This window comes from Perca fluviatilis, chromosome 7 (genome assembly GCF_010015445.1).
Source record: "Perca fluviatilis chromosome 7, GENO_Pfluv_1.0, whole genome shotgun sequence".
NCBI lineage: Eukaryota > Metazoa > Chordata > Actinopteri > Perciformes > Percidae > Perca > Perca fluviatilis.
Window position 1 is genome coordinate 12,516,813 of NC_053118.1, and position 20,030 is coordinate 12,536,842.

General features: G+C 41.2%; 1 protein-coding gene and 1 non-coding gene across 6 annotated transcripts; both read right to left on the bottom strand.

Annotated features, from left to right (window-relative positions):
* Positions 1-818: 818 nt before the first annotated feature.
* On the bottom strand, positions 819-19,988 carry LOC120562754 (ATPase family AAA domain-containing protein 2-like). Of its 5 annotated transcripts, none has more exons than XM_039806639.1 (30): positions 19,604-19,988; positions 18,084-18,238; positions 17,355-17,410; positions 17,032-17,221; positions 16,750-16,837; positions 16,525-16,606; positions 16,230-16,409; positions 14,643-14,763; positions 13,756-13,770; positions 13,182-13,283; positions 12,722-12,830; positions 11,729-11,844; positions 11,287-11,461; positions 10,934-11,022; positions 9,888-10,047; positions 9,627-9,717; positions 9,115-9,292; positions 8,859-8,995; positions 8,530-8,659; positions 8,013-8,196; positions 6,910-7,095; positions 6,632-6,767; positions 6,129-6,325; positions 5,873-6,032; positions 5,644-5,766; positions 3,020-3,193; positions 2,199-2,936; positions 1,852-1,985; positions 1,468-1,596; positions 819-1,024 (listed from the first exon to the last, which is right to left on the bottom strand). In XM_039806639.1, exons 1-30 carry the CDS (start codon positions 19,796-19,798, stop codon positions 992-994), a joined length of 4,563 nt encoding a protein of 1,520 aa, XP_039662573.1. In that variant the 5' UTR covers positions 19,799-19,988; the 3' UTR covers positions 819-991. The 5 variants fall into 5 exon arrangements, with proteins under 5 accessions (XP_039662573.1, XP_039662576.1, XP_039662575.1 ...); XM_039806642.1 differs by having other exon boundaries at positions 8,013-8,199; positions 18,084-18,217; positions 19,604-19,987; XM_039806641.1 differs by having other exon boundaries at positions 8,013-8,199; positions 18,084-18,220; positions 19,604-19,987.
* On the bottom strand, positions 7,714-7,848 carry LOC120563210. The gene has a single exon (XR_005639926.1). It is a non-coding gene; the product is annotated as a small nucleolar RNA SNORA5 (small nucleolar RNA).
* Positions 19,989-20,030: the final 42 nt, after the last annotated feature.

The window sequence follows — 20,030 nt, forward strand, 5'->3', positions numbered from 1 at the left end:
TGTTGCGGTTTAGAAGTTTCTGTTGATTATTTCGACTACTTCCAATGTATTTTTAACTTGGCTACACCGTAAGGCGCGTTTACATCTTGTTTATGACACTGCTTTGCAAACGCCTTGCGAAAGTTACAATTATATTGTAGCGTTAACTAGCAGTTTGTAGGTAGATAATTCCACAGTAAAATCTATTTGTATCATCCTGCTACCATTGGTTAAAAACTACTACCACCACCACAGGGATGGACAAATATCAGAAGATAACTTATTACTAGGGTATAAGTTAGCCTGCGGCTGTAAAAATGAATATCCCAAAATGCAGAAAATGAACATTAGACAAGGGTGCAGTGTATGACTGGTAGAACACTGTGGGACTTACAAACAACTGCACACCTTTTTTGTGAGAAGCTATTGCAGATAAATAAAGTGACTAAGTGATTTTTTTCACGATATGGAACAATTTAGTATTGCAACTCCATTAAGTTGGGGCACCTTTAGAGACAGATTAAAGAAAATGGTAAATGATGCAGCAGATACAGAGCTATACCGACTTTTAAATGGGTGAGACTTAAAAAACCTTGAATCATACTGTTCTCATAATGCAACCACAACACCCATAACTCAGGCTGTTAAAATGTGTACAATGTGCACAATACAACATAACCGTTTCCAGGAACCAATCATGATACTTTCTAATACAACCCCCCACACACACACACACACACACTGCAGTGTCCAAGTTAATCGGGGTTTACTAAAAGTTACAGCAAAGGTCACACTATCAGCTATGACGTGATGAGCACATAAATGGTCACACAATGACATTTAGGGGAAATCCATTTAATTAAATATAAACAAAAGAGGTATTACAAATATTTAGCTAATGCACAAAGAGGTGCTTGTAGATTTCTATGAAAATAGAACCAATGTATATTTACATAGCTGAGAGGATGAACATGATTAAAAAAAGAAAAATCACATTCTTCCTGTAGAAAAGTCAACAGAAGTCTTCAATCTCCTGTTCCAACTCCTAATCAAATGAGAAGAGCAGGAAAGGACAATAGATTAGAAACATTAAGGTCCTTTAGGCAAAAGTAACATCTACTGTAGGTTAGTAATACACAATATTTTAATTAATATCTAATAACAATGGCAATATTCTATGTTAAGGCTATAATTAATCCTTACCTTTCACTTCTCTTAGATACCATTGCAATACTGAAATATGAAAAAAACCTGGAATATCTCCTTTATTACAGACATTTTGACACATAGCACAAGAAAAGCACACATGTAACTAATAACATTAATAATGAGGTCTATCAGGACCTTGCCGTTGGGCTCAAAGGCATGGCTTATTTACAGCCATCATTAAGGTTATTAGTCACATCTGTGCTTTTCTTGCTATGACAAGTCAGAATATCTCCAGTAAAAAAAGGCTACATCTTCTCATCAGTACAGTCCAATACTAACCTGGATTAGTGAAGCCTTGTTGTAGTCTCGTCTGTGTCTATAGACGCTCTGGCAGAGCAGAGCATAGAGTTTCTCCAGCTTGTAAACCTCGTAGCCTTCAGTCTTGGTCACTACTCTGTCCAACAGCTCCTGAGGAAATGAGGAAGAAAGGCAAAACAAAGAGGAATGACATGCAGATTACATTTTGTGTTGTCAATCTTCATACCCTCATATGGAGAAAAAACCCAAGAGTACAGGATGAGGGAAAGATAATGCAAAGTAGCCTCATCTTGTCATCTGTTTATTAGGGCTTATATGAGTAAAGTCAAGATGCAGAAAACCCATCTGACCACCTACTATAAATAGACTCAAGAATAAGCCAGACACCCACAATATCCCACACACCTTTAATTTGTCTCTGTCCACCACCAGAGGGGGAGTTTCCTGGTCCAGGATCTGCAGAGCTTTGTCCACATCGACCATCTGCTGCTGCAGCACAGCGTTCTTAAGAGCCCGAGTTAAGCGCCTCACGTTCGGCTCTGAGAAACAAAAACATGCACACCAAGTGTTTAGACCACTATAGTAGATGACAGTCTGCTGACACATTCACTCTGAAACACTGGGGCTGTACCTCGCTGTCTCTAGAAACACTACACTGACTTTCTTTAGCGAGGGATTCGTTAGTGAATATTGTCTCTACACATTAAGTTAAAGAGCCAAGTTTTAAGTATAGGACAAGGGTAATATCAAACCTGTGCCTGTGTCCTCTCCTCCTCTGACAGCTGCAGAGGTGTCTGTGGTTGCGGTATCTGTTGCTTCCACCTCCATTGGTTCAGCAGGACTGTTCTGCTCTGCCTCCTCTATAGTAACTACCTTGTTGTTCCTGTCTGCCTGTATTACAGGTTTACATTTTTCAGTCTCAGTTTCTTTTAGCTTTTGGCTAGTAGCTTCACTACTCTCCTCTGTGTTAGATTGCCCCCGGTTATCTCCTTCTGTCTCAGTGTGGCTGTCCTTAGTGTTCACTGAAATGGTTTCACTGTTCTCATTTCCTGCTTTTGTCAACACTTTGTTTTCCTCTGGCTGTCCTGGTTGATCTGTGACCGCTTTTTCCACCTTTTCTTTTTTGTTCTGTGTCTGGTCGTCACTTTTTGTTGTCCCCGTTTCACACAGGATAAGCTTATCCTCAGCAGCTTGACTCCCCTCCTCTCTTTCCTCCTGACATTCCTGCTCCTTCGCAGTGAGCCCAAAACTACCTTCCTGGGCTGGTGCAGGCCCCGACTCTACATCAAACACCATCTGCTCCTCCTCTCCTCCAGTCTGCTCATCACACTCTGCTCCTCCTCCCTTCTCAACCTCCTCTTCATTGTCCCCATCTTCCTCTTCCACATCAGAGTGTGCATCATCTCTGGACGTGTGAGGAGAGCAGGAAGACTTCTTCTTTGAATAGGAACCAGTGGACCAGCGACTCCTCCGCCTTTTCTTCTTCTGAGCTGAAGAAACCAAAGGGGATAAAGATGTTTTTGCAGTAGCTCTTAGTCAATTATTTCGTTTTGTTATCTGCAGTAGTTTTTACCTGAGTTTTTAGGCGTTGTAACAGCAGAGGCACTTGTAGTGGGAGTGACTGCAGCTGTGGGCCCGGCCGGCTCTCTTTGTGGGGTCATGTCGATGATATTGGCCTCAGCAGGAGACTTGGACTGTTTGGGAAGGACGTGGTAGAAGGATGGAGCAAACCGGGCAGTGGAGCAATCTGAGGTAGTCAAGAAAAAGAAAGCACAATGCTTTTTTGTCATTCTACACCTTTGAGAAACACGATTCATTGTGGAACTGGAGGTCTGGTTCAAGTGGACGCAATTGTGCAGTTATGTGAGAAGTTGAGTGACTTAAATGACAAAATAGGTAAGTAAGGGAACCAAAACAATATAGTAGAATCAAATTAAAAGCATAAACTCAGTGCAGGGTACTTCAAAAAAGGTTTTTAAAATTAGCCACTGAGCAGAGTCTGTCCCTGGCTAACTAAAAATGATCTTTAGGGACCGTTCGGTATTCATGGAATGGACCACCGGAGTAAAATAGGAGAGGATCATGTCTTTTTATTCTTTGTTGAGGCCCCCCATCACTAGCAGATGGGTCTTACCAAACAAAAAAAACATGACAGCAACACGAGTTTGGAGTTGCTTTCTTTTCTTTTTTCCTCTGTTTATTTTCTGTTGGATTGTACTGTATTTGTACAAATGTTTATCATGTGAAGCACTTTGTGACTTTGTCTGTAAAAGGTGCTATATCAAATAAACTTATTATTATATTCTTTGAGAATGCAACCCTATAGCTAACTGCGCCACCTTTTGCCAAAGTATCGTCACTGACATGAAGATGGAATATAATGAAGCTGACTAGCTCAAAGGTTTCACGTTGCCTCGAGCACCCACGGAAAATACTGATCATCCACGTGCGCCAGACTGCCAGTAGGCGACATTCATTTAAAATTAAACATTGCAGTTGGTGCTAAGTGGAGCGTGTGAGCGCTGATCGTGGTTACGTGTCAGTTAAACTTCTCATCTCCAATCCTATCTGTATTTGTGAGAAGTGGCGCTGTCCTGAGTTGAAAGATAGCCTACTTTATGGCTTTATTATTTAGTTAATTGGCATGTGTGTTCGTGTCGTCCGCTGTCCATTTCCTAAGGTTCTGAAATGCAAAATTTTTGACAATTTCTTTTCTTTTTTTTTTCTTTTTTTTTTTAAAATAGGGCGTGCGTCCGTGAGCACCCACAGAGGAAAACGTAAATCGGCGCCTATGATAGAGGAAGACTGACAGATCTAATATACATGTTATAATTTATTTACAAGGGAGACTGGTATCTCTCTGTCCTGTCAGACGCTGCTCTCCCTCTCCTCTGCCTGCTCCGTGTGTGCGACAGCCCGGTCAGCGAGCTTGTTATGCCCGCAATCTCTTGTGGAGTATTATAACTTTCGAAAAACCACAGGTTCCAGTTAATCTTATAATGGATATGTGTGTCGAGTTATTTAAACAAACGATTGGGGAAAAAAAGGTGGACATGCTGGGCTGCAAGCCAGCGACCCTGGCAGGCACCCAACGGCTGTCACGTCAGACTGCGGAGCTTCTGAACTCCGACACAGTTGGACGAAATTTGCAATTAGCCAACGAGTTTCGTAAAACGACCCATTTTTGAGCTCTACATAATTGATTTTTTTGCATAAAAAAAGTCTCCGAAGTGAATTTAGTAATGAAATAGCAGACGAACAATGTATAAAGTTTCCAGTTGTCGGCCACAACAATCCATGGTTGTTGTGATTGTTGCAGCGCTTTGCACACCAAGACACTTTGAATTTCTGATTGGACGGGCCAGCTGTCAATGCCTGGACGGGCCAGGCCTGCCCATAGCTCTGCGCCTGGGTCCTGGTGATTTTAAATTGTGCAAACGACATTTGAGAAGGAAGGAGTGGTAGCATGCAAGCTCCCAAATGGACGCTGAATTGAGTTTTGGATAACGTTCAGCTTCGGCAGCTTTACCTATATGCTAAAACATACAATGACTGAGGAAGCCTAGTGACGAGTCCATAGCAACCAGTTCATGTGTTGAATTTCTTATTACCCAGTGTGCTTTGTTGAATGGTCTCAATGTTTTATTTCATGTGAATACTAGTTTACTAGAGGAGTAACTTAGTATTTGAAGTAACGCAGGAAGTGTGCATTTAATTTCCACGCTTATTGTGTTTCCACAACTATGTTAGTGAGTAAATCTACTGAAATGGCCACCACACCATAACAGAGGAGCGTGATGTGTAAGATGAAAAAGCAGAGGTTAAGTCACGTATTTCATGTTTGTAAAAAAAAAACAGTGGCTATCTGTACATCTTTGCCAAGCGCCAACCAGTACAGAAGGCATCGATAAATTGTTGGGGAGGGTCATGCCTATTTTCCCCAATCATTACGGAGGGTCATAGAAAAACGTATTGTTGGCGAAGGGAGGGTCAAGTCTATTTTGACTAAAGATCCCAAAACTCCTCCGGTACCCCCTTTAATAAAAAATGAACAGTCCCTTACTGGTTACAATTTTAAAGCTGGGATCACACAGAATATCTTTGTAATCCCTGAGGCTAGGACAACGTTGACTGTCAAACGTCACATATTTGCCTTCTAACTGTATGCATGCATACACAAAAACACATCGCATTTACCTCTTGTGCTGCGCGACGCTTTGATCTCCACACAAATCTTCTCAAAATCTTCATCCAGTTCATCTCTGATGATAGCATGGACGGTGTCCTTCAATGCACATGCTCTGTGGCGGATCTGACGGTCTGGAGGAAACACACATACACTCACTCAAATGAGCAAGAATGAAAACTTGTTGCATTACACTGTATATGTTCTCTGTGAGGATGCTGAGTATATCACTGTGTGTACCTGAGGGGTCCCTGTCTGGGTTGTATTCGAGGGCATTCTGCCAGATGAGATCCACGTCTTGGAGGAACTCTTTGACAGTCCCATACCGATGGAGGTCGATCTTAGAGAGAACTGTTGACAGGTCCATAGGCTTCTCGATCACCTCAGCGTAATCTGGAACCTAAAACACATGACAAAGAGGCTGCAGTGAGTACAAACTGAACACTGGGTAGTAAAGCTTTATGAAATGAATAATAGAATATAATGGAACAGCTACCTCTTCTAAATCCACAGGCTTTGTGAAAGCCTTGAAGCGTTTATCTTGGGACAGGCGGTTGGTGACATCACGCAGGAAAAGGCGGAGCTCCCTGAGGGTATCTTCCTCCTGCTCATCCAATCGTTGGGTCTCCTCTTTTGTCAGCTGACGTGGGGCAGGTGGAGGGGCGACAGGAAGCAACTCCAATGCATTGAGCACTGAAGAAAGTGGAGTTGATAGACAAGTCAGAAGTGAATTAAACTAACATAGTACTACACAACGCACAACATTAGTATCACATTGACTTTCAGCATGCAGACATCCTTCCTTTCTTCTCTGTATTTACGCTCCAACATCCTCCACCTGAAGCAGCTTGTATCCTGCTCTATTTGGATAGAATGTGAATACCAGCATCTTCTTTTTTTCTCCTTTGTTTTTTTAGGAACAAGACTCAACCCTGCCCACTTTAACTACAGATCACACAATGCTAGCTTAGATCTATTATAAACTTGTCTATTTCTCACCAGCTTTCTTTTTTGAGGCAGGGGCTTTGGCAGCCTGAGTGAGGATTAGATCCTCAAAGAAGTTTCTTCTTTCTCTGCTGGTGGGGACCTGGACGTGAAAAACCTCTCCGTACTCCATCCGGAACAGCTCCTGCACCTGAGACAAGAAAAGTGAGAGAAGGCTTGTAGATCAGTACTGTGTCCATCTGTCACAGAATAGTACATTAGATGGCATGACATCTTAATTTCACACCACAACTATGTTCTTATGCCCTCATGTATCATTCTTCTTTCCATACCTCCATACTGAGTTGGTCATATTTCAGGTTGCACGTAGCCAGAAGCAGTATAGGAGCGAAGGCAGGGATGGAGCTGAGCAGGCTGAGGAAGGTGGCTCTTAAGGCCGGACCCACTGTTTCCCACCACTGTCCGATGTGAGGGATGTACAGGACACTGGGAGAGGTGCGCTTTGCTTCAACAAAGATCTGCAGAACATAGGATATGGAAACATTAATATATGATATGGATATTTAAAACTGATGTAAATCAACAAAAGAGTGTACAGAACAGTGGCACTTTCATAGAATATAAAATGGGGATCAATTTGACGGGATGATAGTGGCTCAATGCATAACTCAACAGGTATGATGAGGACCTTACAGAGTTGAGGAGAGTGTATTGATAATAGTTTACATCATTTCAAGTAAAAAACACATTTCCAGGTTACAGCCTCTCTCGAAAGTGAGGATTTGTTTGGTTTTCTCCATTTCACGTCACTGTACATTTAAACTTTTATGTTTATTTGTTTCACACACATGAATACAAATCACATTGAAGAAATATAAAAAAAACATATGAGGGTGTAGTATAAACCTGTAACCCAAAGGACATACCAAAGGTAAAATGTAGACATACAAAATCATCAGTACATTTAAAGCATTAGTGTTCAAACGTTTCATATGAAGTAGTTTTCATATAAACTAAGTAGAGAATGATCTTTTTTTTGACTGCTGTTCATAATAAATAAGCAACTTCCAGATATCACTTCTGGTAACGCAATGACTCATTCACCCCTGCCATTAACGTAGCTCTTTGATACGAGTATCTGTCTGTAGTACATATTTATCCCCACTGCCCACGAGGTAAGGAGGTGGGGCCCATGAACTACAGTCAATGTGGCAGCCATTTTGGCCAGTGAAGTCCACTGAAAAGAACACACTGAATTTGACAAGGCTGCAAGAGTAGAGACTACCTCTAGTCCACATCAGTTGTGTGTGAGGCCTGATTCTGTTTAAATGCAAAATGCCCAACTGGAAGACATCTCATGACTGGTTATACGTAACTAAATATGTACCAAATAACAATTTACCAGTGCGTTATTTTGCATAGTGTTCTTGTTTACCTGAGCACAAGTCTCTTCCGGTGCAGTTGCGCTGGCTCCAAACAGCACGGCCATGTCCAGTGTGTACACGGTGAATTTCTCCAGAGCGTGGAGGACAGCAGGAGCCAGGTGGGAGCTCTGACCTGAGCCTAGTCTGCCCTCCAACAGCAGCCTGGGACGGTAGGAGGTCGGGTAGCTCAGCACACTGCTACACACAGACAGATGACAGAGACACTGAGATGGGTAAACTGGTAGGAAAGGGCTCAAGGGCTAATTTGCCTAAAAGATCTTCAAAAAAGATTTGAGTCACTGGGACATTATGACTACAATTTTAAATTAATAAATTATGTAAAACAATATTTATTTGGCTTGGTTCCAGGCTTAAAACTCTTTATATAATCATTTTCTGACAGGTCAATGGAGCAATTAAATGGGGGGAAATCACTCCTGGAACCAGAGCCGTTCAACAGGTGGGCTGTCACTGTTGAGCTCTATGAACCCCTGCATAACATTGCGTCTTGAATAATGGCTAACCAACCTTTTGAGGTCAAGGAGTCCCTGGACAGCAGGTGTGAGTTGGGAGTGAGAGGTCTGTCCATTGGGGCAGACTTCTGAGTCCTCCTCCTCACTGAACATCAGATCATCCTCAGACACACCAGAGGCCACATCTGGAAATAAACACGCACACCGAAACACAGTACAACAGTTACTCCGGATGCCCCAAAAGGGGTTGGTAAAGGATAGGAACAATCAACCTAGTGGTTATGGACAAAGGGGAAAATAAGTGGTTAAATGAACAGAACAGACGATTGCCAGAATAAATGAATGCAAACCAGAACAAAAGAAAAAGACAAAGCAAACCTGCACCTAGTTCTCTCTTCCTCTTTAAGCCCTGCTCAGCATGCGGGAACAGTCTGCTGACAGTGTGGAGGATGTTCTGTAGGGTGGCACTCAGCAGAGGACGAATGGCAGGTATCAGGGCCTTGGCTGGTGACACTACTGCCCTAAGAATCACAATCAGCATCATATTTAAGACAACCATATGCAAGAACCAGGCACTGGAAATGTAACAATAATGTTACACCTTTTTTCCTTTTACAATATACAGTTAGTTTGGTTGTACCTCTGGGCAGCAGGCACCATCTTGGACATGGCGGACAAGAAGTCTTTGCTTAAGATAGCGATGGAGTTGACATCAAGAACAAGTTTCTGCGATGAGGAGTAGATTTGTGGGTAACGACGCCGCAGTGCACACAGGGCGGCCTCTGAACACACTGCCTTGATGTCTGCTCCGCAATAACCTGGCAAACAGATTGTAGACAATCATTATTTAATCTGTAGTTGTAGGTGTGCACAAATTGTGTGCCAGTGTTCCTGTGCAAATGATCTGAATGGAGATAAAGGACAGTTTTGGTTGTGAGACACAGGTTTGTCCTAGGCTCATACCTGTATAATTTTCAGTAGATGTTGCACTAAAAGAAGAATAATAATAATAATAAAAAAAGGCTTTCTCTGATGTTCATACCAAGTTATACAGTATTGACAATTTTTACCTAATGCAATTGTTATATGTACTGGGGACATTTAACAAGATGTGTATTTTTCAAGCTGCTGGACCATCATATGCAAACATACCAACGCATTTATCTGCCAACTCTTCCAGAAAAATGTCGGAGGGTGGTGGATCCCACTGTCTGGTGTGGATCTTCAGAATGTCCTTTCTCGCCTGCCATACAAATTCATAAGATTGAATAAGATCACAGCATTTCAAGTTCAGGTACAACATTTGCAAGCTGAAAGACTTCCACTGTTTTAGCCCAAAAATCATTCCACACGTCATTTTTTGTTCTTTTTCAAATCTCAGCCAAGCAGTAAAGGGCAGCCACAGTTTCTCACCTCTCTGTCTGGCAGGCCGAAGAGGAACTCTCTGTCGAAGCGCCCAGGTCTTCTCAGAGCTGGGTCAATGGAGTCCAGTCTGTTTGTAGCTCCTATCACAACAACCTCTCCTCTACCATCTAATCCATCCATAAGAGCCAACAGGGTCGACACAATGGAACTACAGGGACAGAAAAAAAAAGACTCCGATTAGGTTTTCTAACTGGTCAACGCTATCTCTGTAACAAAGAGGATATAACTGCAGAACACCAAATTAATTATATTGATTGTAGTGACTACTGTATTATACTACAATATAATAATATCCATTTAAAAGATAGTGAACTCCCACATTCTCCTTTCAAGCTGCCACTTTCTTTTCCTGATAAACGCAAGATATCTTATGAAGAAATTAGGATTCAAACATATAACTACTATAATAAATGTCCAATCATTCTTAACTGATTCTATTTCTTTTTGGGGGGGCATTTTAGCCTTTTTAATAGACAGGACAGCTGTAGACAGGAAAGGAGAGGGGAAAGACATGCAGCAATTGGCCGCAGGTCGGACTCAAACCCTGAGCCGCTGCGTCGAGGACTTGGCCTCTGCATATGGGCGCCCGCTCTACCAGGTGAGCTATTTTCGGATTCGACACCAATCGCGGCCATAAATGATTTTAGTGTGTGTAAGATGTGTCCACAATAAATGTTGCAACAAACATTCAAGGGTTGCATACCTTATTTGTTTTCAACTGAGTGAGTGAGGTGCCTTTGTGTAGCTGCATCCAAGTTGTTTCAACCAAAAACCCAGTCATGCTGGTGGGAATTATGTTATTTTAGTGTATTCACTTAACTGTGATTGTTGTCACATGAAGCATGTACTAGGCTTATGACGGCCAATGCTTAATGCTGATTAAGATTAATTTATTTCTTTTTCAGAAAATCTGGCAACCCAAAACGATCCGACAGTCATTTTCATTCTTCCACTCTGTACATTTAACGCTCACTGATCTCATTACAAATCACCACGTGTGTTCTGTACAACATGAGAACAGGGAGGCTGCTCACCTGTGGATCTGATCCTGACGGCTGGACCTGACTGGAGCCAAACCATCAATCTCATCGAAGAAGATGATGGATGGACGCATCTGGTATGCCTAGAAACAATTCATTAAGAATTCAATCAGTTGGAGATTGCATTATCTTTAAACCTGATACTTGATAATGGTTTATCCTAATCTACAAGTTAATGTGTCAAAATACAGAGAGTTAAAAGTAGCTTTTCCAATAAATGTTTTCTGATATTCTTTGTCGATGGGAACCAATCATGCTTGAAACAAAGGGGGAAAAAAAAAAAAACTACTGACAATCGCCATCCATCCCAAAAAGTATATAGTATGTTGATGAGGAGTTTGGCTTACCTGGTCAAAAAGCAGTCGCAGCTGTCTCTCAGACTCTCCCACCCACTTACTGAGGCAGTCAGCTCCTTTCCTCATAAAGAAAGACACCTTTCTTTCACCCTGACTGCACTGATTGGCCAGAGCTCTGGCTACAAGGGTTTTCCCTGTGCCCGGAGGACCGTAAAATAGACAGCCCCTAAAAAGACAAGAGAAAATATGGCAAAGATCAATAACAGGGACTTTATTAGAGTTTTACTGCCATTACAATCCAACCAAAGCCTGCAGAAGGGATCGGACTGAAAAGAAAAGAAGTTAAAAAAAAAAAGAAGAAATATATATAACTTCTTTAACAGCAATTCAGGATAGGATAAGCCAGCCAGTCTTAAAAAAAACAGTAAATGAGATATTGAATGTAAAGTCACATGAATGTAAAATGAATGCACAACAAACACACATTGTTTACCTGGGAGGCTGTATCTTGAACCTCTCAAAGACTTCTGGGTAGAGGAGAGGGAACACCACCATCTCTTTCAGCGCTGAGATGTGTCTGCTCAAACCTCCGATGCTTTCAAAACACACCTGGATGACAAATAAGTGTTATGTTTAGATTGTTTGCTTAGAATACTACTGACCTACAAACTGTCCAAGCATCCATTCATCAGTATCGTATTAGCAGGAATAAAAGCACCTTTAAGTGCTAGTGTGCTATGCTGTGCTATATTTAATGTCAATATTTATATCATATCAACACAGTTTTTCGTACGATAAATGTACAATGTCACTGCGTTGGCATTTTTGTTATGCATTTATTTCTGTTACTGTCTAATAAATCAATCAATCTCCTCTGTTGATTTTGTAGTGGCGGCCCACCATGGCAAAATTTCTGCCGCCACGGTATCAGAAATAGGGCAGAAGCACAATGTAGTCGCGGTTGCCTTTTAAACTATCCTGCCGACATAATGTTGGCTGCCGCTCACATTGCAATTTAACAACAAGTAGATTTATTCAGAGGTTATTTGGGCCCATCCAGTTTAACTCCACATACTGTTGTGTTGATGTAGTTTATCGTCAAAATATTCGCTTTCTTCCGAGTCGACTGTTAAACGAAAAGCTCCACCAAAAACGTCACCGTGGTGGGTCCATTCTAACTGGACAACGGTCAACTAGTCAGTTCTGTCGGCTCATCGTCCTGATATCAAACATCTGGAAACATTAAAACGGTAAGTGAGTCAGTGTAATATAATATAAATTGGAAATAGTCTATAGATGTAGTGGTAACCCACTCCCTCTGTGCGTCTGCCGCCTGGAGGTACCCCTCGGCGCTGCTTGTTCGGACAGACCTGTCCCCACTGCTAAAAAATTAAATCCTAAAAAGGAAACACGGCAACACATGTACCTGTTTGTCAGACTAATTTGGACATGTGTTTTCATCTGTCCATCTTTCAATGTGTCTTACCGTCTTGTCTATGTGCATGGGGTCCACATCAGCGAGGCTGGCGCCAATCTTCATCCTGTCCTTTTGGATCCCCAGCAGGTCGTCTTTCGCAAGGTTCATTGGCAGACATCTTAACCAAAAACACGAAAAATAAACAAAATTTAGAGAGTTTTTTTCCTCTTTTTTTCTTAAAAAAAAAATAAATAAATAAAATTATATATATATATATATATATATATATATATATATATATATATATATATATAAATGTATATTTTCATATTAATTAATCATTAAATTACAGGACGATGGGTAAGGGAAACTTGTAAAATGTTATCCTTAAGGGACCCAAGAGGTCACACTAGTAATGAAGCATGATTTATTTCTCAATAGTTATCTATTCATCCACCTTTACATGAATTAAGAGATAAGAGACTGTTGTCTACCTGTACTGTATGACAGCTGCTGCTGACGCTCTCACCTGTTGACTGGCCTGCTCCTGTTCTTACTTCTCCGTCTCTGGAATTTCTCATCGTCTGAAGATGAGGAAGTGGAGTCACTGCTGTGGATGGCGTGTCTCCTTCTGCGGAGGCAAAAGAAGCAGCAACATTATTTCTTGTCCTATCTGTATCATTATTACTATAAGCTTATCGACAACTAAGAATCCCAACCGCATTTAGGTAATGGTTTTCTTTTTCATTTAAGCTACTAAAATATATGGTTTTGCTATGCTGCCCTCAGCAAGAGGGGGAGACACTTAGTATTAAAAAATTTAATTTAAGGTCAAACAAACAAACAAACACACAGCACCATTACCACTCACTAATTAACTTACACCAAATACTGGCTAATAGAAACTCAGCCTTTAAACAATGGGTTTTTCTTTGTTGCAAAGTTAAACAATGCTAAGACATTGAGTTCAGGTAAAGTTTGGTTCACCATCTCCTGTCCCAAATGTGCCACACCCTCCAACAACTACAGTGACAGACAGCACCCCAAAGACAAACTACAGACTAACAATAAACACCAATATGGACAAGTAGCAAGGGTCTTACCTCTCAGAACTACTCCTGAGGGTGGGATGAAGAGAATCAGAAAAAAAGAGGAAAAAGAGGAATTTTGGGATTGGTTTTACATGCAATGATAATACTAAATTGGCTATTAGAGAGAGCGCTATATGATCCTGTTCTGGACGCTGCGTTAGTCAGAAAACTTTTTCCTCACTGCTACAGTAACTTCTAACATTATTTCATAAGGCATTAATCAGAACAGTGTTCTGAGAAAACAGATCCCTTGAATATACACCATTGGCTGGTGTATGAGCTGTCATCAGAGCTCCAGACTAACTTTTCCAGTGGTAGCACATGAATTGGTTGTGCCTTTTCTTTGGTAATGTGTGGTATTAATCAATGATGTTTATGGGAAACCCTTGTTTTGCATCGATGTAACGATTGACTCGAGACTTGAGGGGCTCAGTGTTTTGGGTAATGCATCAGTCCCTGCAGGTTTTGTGTTGCTAACTGTCCTTGTGCAATTTCAATGTTTCAGACTTAAATTGTGTCGAACCGGTATCAAGTTTACAGTTATTGCCTACAACATACACACAGCATAGCTTTCCCCTCGTACCACGATCACAGATAGAGCGTTAGCCATCCTGGTATTTTTCTTCTTCACTGTCTCAGTCAGTCTCTCCCTGCTTGCACTTTCATCATTAGTGGGGTCTGAGCCAGAAACTCTCATTGTCATCCTCCTCCTCTCTATCCTCATTTTTCTTTTAAAAATAATCAGCTAGTGTACAGACGGCTTCATTTGCGGAACACGGTAACAGCTAAATGGATCATTTCGTAAAGTTCTACACCGCTAAGTAAACATGCGCATCACGCGCTGTGCAACGCATATGCAACCAATTTGGTCACAGTCTAGAGCTCTGTGTCATACTAACCTGCTGGTTCGTCTCCTGTTGTAGGGGCTCCTGGGGGCCGTGGAGCTGAATCTAAACCTGCGTCTGGTAGGAGACGAGTGGTCCATGCTGTACATGCTGCGCTTCCTGGGCTCTCTTGGTTCTAAGAAAACAAACCCCATCAAAACTGTCAAATTTAACAAAATGCAAACAGTCTGCTTAAAGCGTTCTAATGAATAATCCAGTTTCTCTAGGTGAATTTTATAGAATTGCGCTACATGGCAAATATGCAATATGTTAAGATTTATAATGAAGTAATTGAAGCCAATTTGAATGCTATCAGTTGTAATATTGGTAGACACGAAAAACACTAACTAAAACTACAATTAGTGCCTTGCGGTTGTATGCCTCTGCCAACCAGTCAAGTTGCAGTTACATCCATGTCGGTCTAGACTAGGGCTGATAGAACAAATTCGAAAAGTCGAATATAATTAGAATAGTAAAAAGAAAAAAGAAATCTCGAATGTGATTTTTTTTAATAAATATGTTGGCTAACGTCAGCTAATCTCCCTATTCTTGCCTTGGCCTACCCACATGTGAAAACAAAATGCTTTTGTCACGTCACGTCTGATGAACAATAAGATGGCGGGAGTGAGAAACACAAGGCATTGGGAGGTCTTAAGATCACGGAGCTAAGGTTACGTACCGAGTAATGTTAGTACAGGGGGAGTGTCAGGCTGCGGTTGGAAATCGGAAGAAGGATGGGAAATAGTTTTAACATTACTTTAAAATAGATCCACCGAGCCAAAATGCTTATGTTATCATTAGTTAGCTCGTTCATGTTTCCTTACTGCGTTGCGAGTTATAGGAGCTTAGCTGGGAGCTTCATGGAGACAGCTAATGTTAGAGTTAGCTTCAACTTCATATATTACCTTCTAACAGCTGTATTCTCAGTAACGTGACAATCTGCAAGAAATAAGTTGCTTATAAATCACTAAAATAGTAGTGACAGCACCGCTTGGCTTCGTTATCAATGATGTTAGCATGGTGGCTAACACTATTGTTACTTAGTTTATGACAAATCGTTTCGGCTGTGCTTTCTAACATGATGTCATTGTGTTAACCGAGCAGCGTTAGCCTTTACAACAGAGATGCTTTAATACGCTTGTTAGATCATGTTTCATTACAGAGTTCTCTGTTTGTGTTTGTTGCTGTGTGCTCGTGGTGGAAAATGAATGTAAGCAAAGCGGCGTGCAAGAAATGCAATGTGCTATGACGTAGGTCCCCTTCAAGGCCAGGCTGATGTTGGAAGTCCCTCTAGTGGACAGAACATGTAACAACAACCACATGCTTATAGTGGCATTGACAATGCATAAGCCTGAGTAGTGTCGTACATATTAATAACGGGCTGCATTTAAGTATTAAATATTCTGATGTTTAAAAATATAAATATATATAAATAAAAGATATTGGAATGGTATTATAGAGAAAGATTGACAGCTCTAGTCTAGACTTGTATAATATATGTAGTGCTTACAATTTAATAAAAAAAAGGTATTAAGTGTATTTTTTGCCTTTCACATGTGGGCATATCTGCCATGATGTGATCAAGTTGAACAAAAGCAGTACCATCCTGTGGGGCCTGGTAGCGAACCACAGTCTTCCGCTGTCTGAAGTCATAACGCCTCTGATTTTCTTCTTCCTCATCCTCGCCACCCTCATCGTCATCATCTTCCTCCTCCTCCTCCTCATCTTCTCCATCTTCCTCCTCCTCTTCATCATCATCATCGTGATCGTCCTTAACCTCTCCTGTGAATTAGAGGGAAAAAAAGGGGGTTCCATCCCTATTTAAGTTTCTATAAAAAGGTAAAAAGCATTTCCCGGCTATGTACCTGAAGTGGTTATTAATCCTAATGCATCTCACCTTGGTTCTCCTCCTTGGTGTCTTTACTCTCCACATCTGTCCTAAGGGACCTTGTCATTTTACCCCTGGTGTACACACTGAGCTGCTCAGAGGAAACCGGTCAAATGCTGGTTAATCCACTGTTTTAAAGTTTGTTACACATTCTCAAACAGCAACATAAACACTAGGATTACACAACACAATGTAAAGCTTTAGAAGGAAAAAGTAACGTTTGTGGGATCTTACCTCTTGTTCATTGTCTCGGTCTCTGCTCCTCAGTCTGCGTCTCATCTTCTGCATGTCGTCCATCTTCTGCAGAACAGCTTCAGCAGTGCTGAGGGACAATCAGAGTAACAATTTAGCAGATTTTATCAGAGTTTATCTCGAATCTCATTAGCTTGAAATCCACACCCACAGCACATGTATGCATGTCCCTCCATTTGTTAGATACTTGTTGGGGTGACAGATCAGTGTTATTTTGAACTGAAGCTGGAGGTAAAAAGAAGCTGGAGTTGTTGCTCAACTCACTTGGTGATGAGGCGGTCGTAGAGGACTGACTGGTTACGGGTATCCAGTTTGTATCTGGTGATTCGGGAACTACGTCGCACTGAACGATCCTCCTCTTCCTCCTCTTCTTCTTCTTCCTCCCCTTGTCGACTCTGTAGATTGAAGCGGCTCCTCTTGGGAGTAGATGACCCCTCCACCTCATCTGGAACATCTGTGGCAATGGAAACAGTTTTATGTTAACTTACTAGTATAGACTCTCCTAAAAATGCTGCTAAACTTGCTTAGTGTGCTATATAGGAGCTCTCGTGCTCTTTGGAGAGAAATTACACTGTAGCGAACTGTACCTGCTTGCTGTTTGCCACTGGATGCTTTTCCCTCTCTCTGCAGCCTGGAAGATTTTCTAAAGAGCAGAAGGACACATAAAAATCAGAAATGAATTCCTCCTATATTCATTATTTGAGTATTAACAACGTGCATAGTGATGTGCAAAAATTTTGAAATGTTTTAAAAATACTCCCAACTTGGGATTTACATTAAATTTGATATGGCAAGCACATATTTGCTGAGATAAAATGTCTTTCCAAGAATGACTATAATAAATGTAGACCAAGACGTGGCTAGCAGCCAACTTACAAAATAAAAAATTATTCTGGACGATTAAAAAGTAGAATGGGAGCCAGAGCCTTCAGCTACCAGGCTCCTCTCCTGTGGAACCAGCTCCCGGTCTGTGTTCGGGGGGCAGACACCGTCACCACATGTAAGAGTTAACTTAAAACTCTCCTCTTTGATAAAGCTTATAGTTAGCGAGTGAGGAGTTACAGCGTCCGCCTAACCCGGCCCACCTGCTCTCTTTATAGTCGTCAGATTAATTTACCATATAATCAATAATATAATAAAAATAGAGGGAGGCCAGCTCCTGCTACGTCCTGTTTATCTTTTGACACACGTTTTGTCAGACTAAGTAAAAAAACCTGATACTTGCTGACTAGAGTAGATTGACTAGCAACCATTCCCCTTAGAGAGAAGCTGGTTATAAAGTATCAATAATATCAAAGTGAGTGAGTCTGTATTACCTGAGGCATCCTCCTCCAGAGTGGTTTTCATTCACAGGGGAGCTGGTATTCGGCTCTGTGTCCGCAAAAGAGACCTCTAGTTTAACTCTCTGTCCTCGGGTCCTCAGAGAGTGATGGAGTCCACTTCCTTCATCCTGCTTCATATCAGCATGCCCCTGGCACAGTCAGATTATGAGTTCAGAGTGTATAGCATATATAGAAGGAATGAGGAGTGTCTGCGATTAAATTAGAAATTCAAATTAATCATGGGCCATGATGAAGATTATTTATTGCTTTTATTGATCTACTTTTAGACCTGTACAAAACTGAAGGTGTACAGGATTCACAATAAAGAATATGTTTGCAATGTGAAGCAAGCTGTGTGAATCATCACTGTTAACATGTGACAATTACCAGTATCCCCATTTATTTCTGTTAATTTATTCCAGCTTTTGTATATTGAATTTTAAATTATATTTTACACTTGTTCATACAACATTCCACCATGAACTTTATTTAATAGAAGATATGTGGATTATCATTTGAAATAAATACATCCATTTTTGTATCTAGAAAAAAAGAAATAAATACATTTATATGGCTGCCAAGACCAGACTGCTGGGTGGCAATGACGATCTCATGGCTAGAAAGCTCAATACTTGCTTGTCAGTTACTAAACCACTATTTGCCCTTTGGTTTCTGCTGCTGACCACCATCTCTGAAGGCACTTTGTTAAAATACTCCTCATGTGTCTCAGAGGGTGTGTTGTTTATGGATTAGAAATGACGACCTAAAAGAAATCTTTAGTTTAAGTAAGTTTACTCTCAGAATATACTTTAGCAACTAGTATATGAACATAATTTAATATACATGTCAAGCATGCATGTAAGATAAAGCATATGATTTTGGACTAAGGCCAGGGTTAATCCTACAGAAAATGGTCCTGTTTTGCAAAAGAGTGCCTCTGTGAAAATTGAGGGTTACGGTTTATTAAACTTTAATTTATAAAGTAAAATATACGTCTGAGCCACGGTTTAATGAATGATTAAGCTAATAAAATACTACATCTCCTCCCTCCACAAAAAAAATATAATGTAGCCCGCCACAATACCCAAACAATTGACATTTAACGTTAGGGCATTTCGCTTCCTGACAACCTGGTCTAGTAACCCAACGTTATGATATTGTTATATATGGCCATGACACATAACACTGAGCAAAACATTACAGTTTAAATGGTCCAATACCTGTGCCATTTTGACAGTAGAGTGTGTAAATGTTTGACACAATGAATCAACCAATGCCCAATAGACATGCAAGTTTCAGTAAAATGTTAGCGGGACTAACGTTACGGGTGCTCATTCAGATAATTCATCAGTAACGTTAAGTGACAAGCTGGCTAACGGACTAGTTAATGTTAGCTTAGCACGCTAGCAAAACTAGCACAGCAAAGTTATGTTCATGTATAATTTATACACCAAGAGTATAAATGGTAATCTAGTTATCTAACCAGCGGTCTAAGTGTATATGATCACATTCACCATGTTATTTTCCGTGCTGCTAAAGCTGTCATCCAGGGCCCGGGAGGACCGGGTCTGCCGGGCGGACTTTCTCTGCGACGCGGGAAACAGCGACAGAAACTCGGAGCTTGTTTCCAACTCCATCGATCTCCTCTTCGGAGTTGTTGCCACCGGCTCAGCTCCTACACCGCCGCTACTGCTGCGTAGTATCACCATCTTGACACCAAACCGACTCTATACTAGCACGAACGACAGACAACCAGCTGCGATTCTGCCTTACAAATGTGTTACGGGTACGGTGGCGCCAACATGACACATATAACGGTAAATATCCGCCAGCTGACAACCAAGCTCCTCACTAAACCCCTTGATTTCTGGCGCCATAAACGTCATCGGAGGTTATGAGGTAAGCGGCTGAGAGCTACCGCCATGAAAAATAGATCTCTTG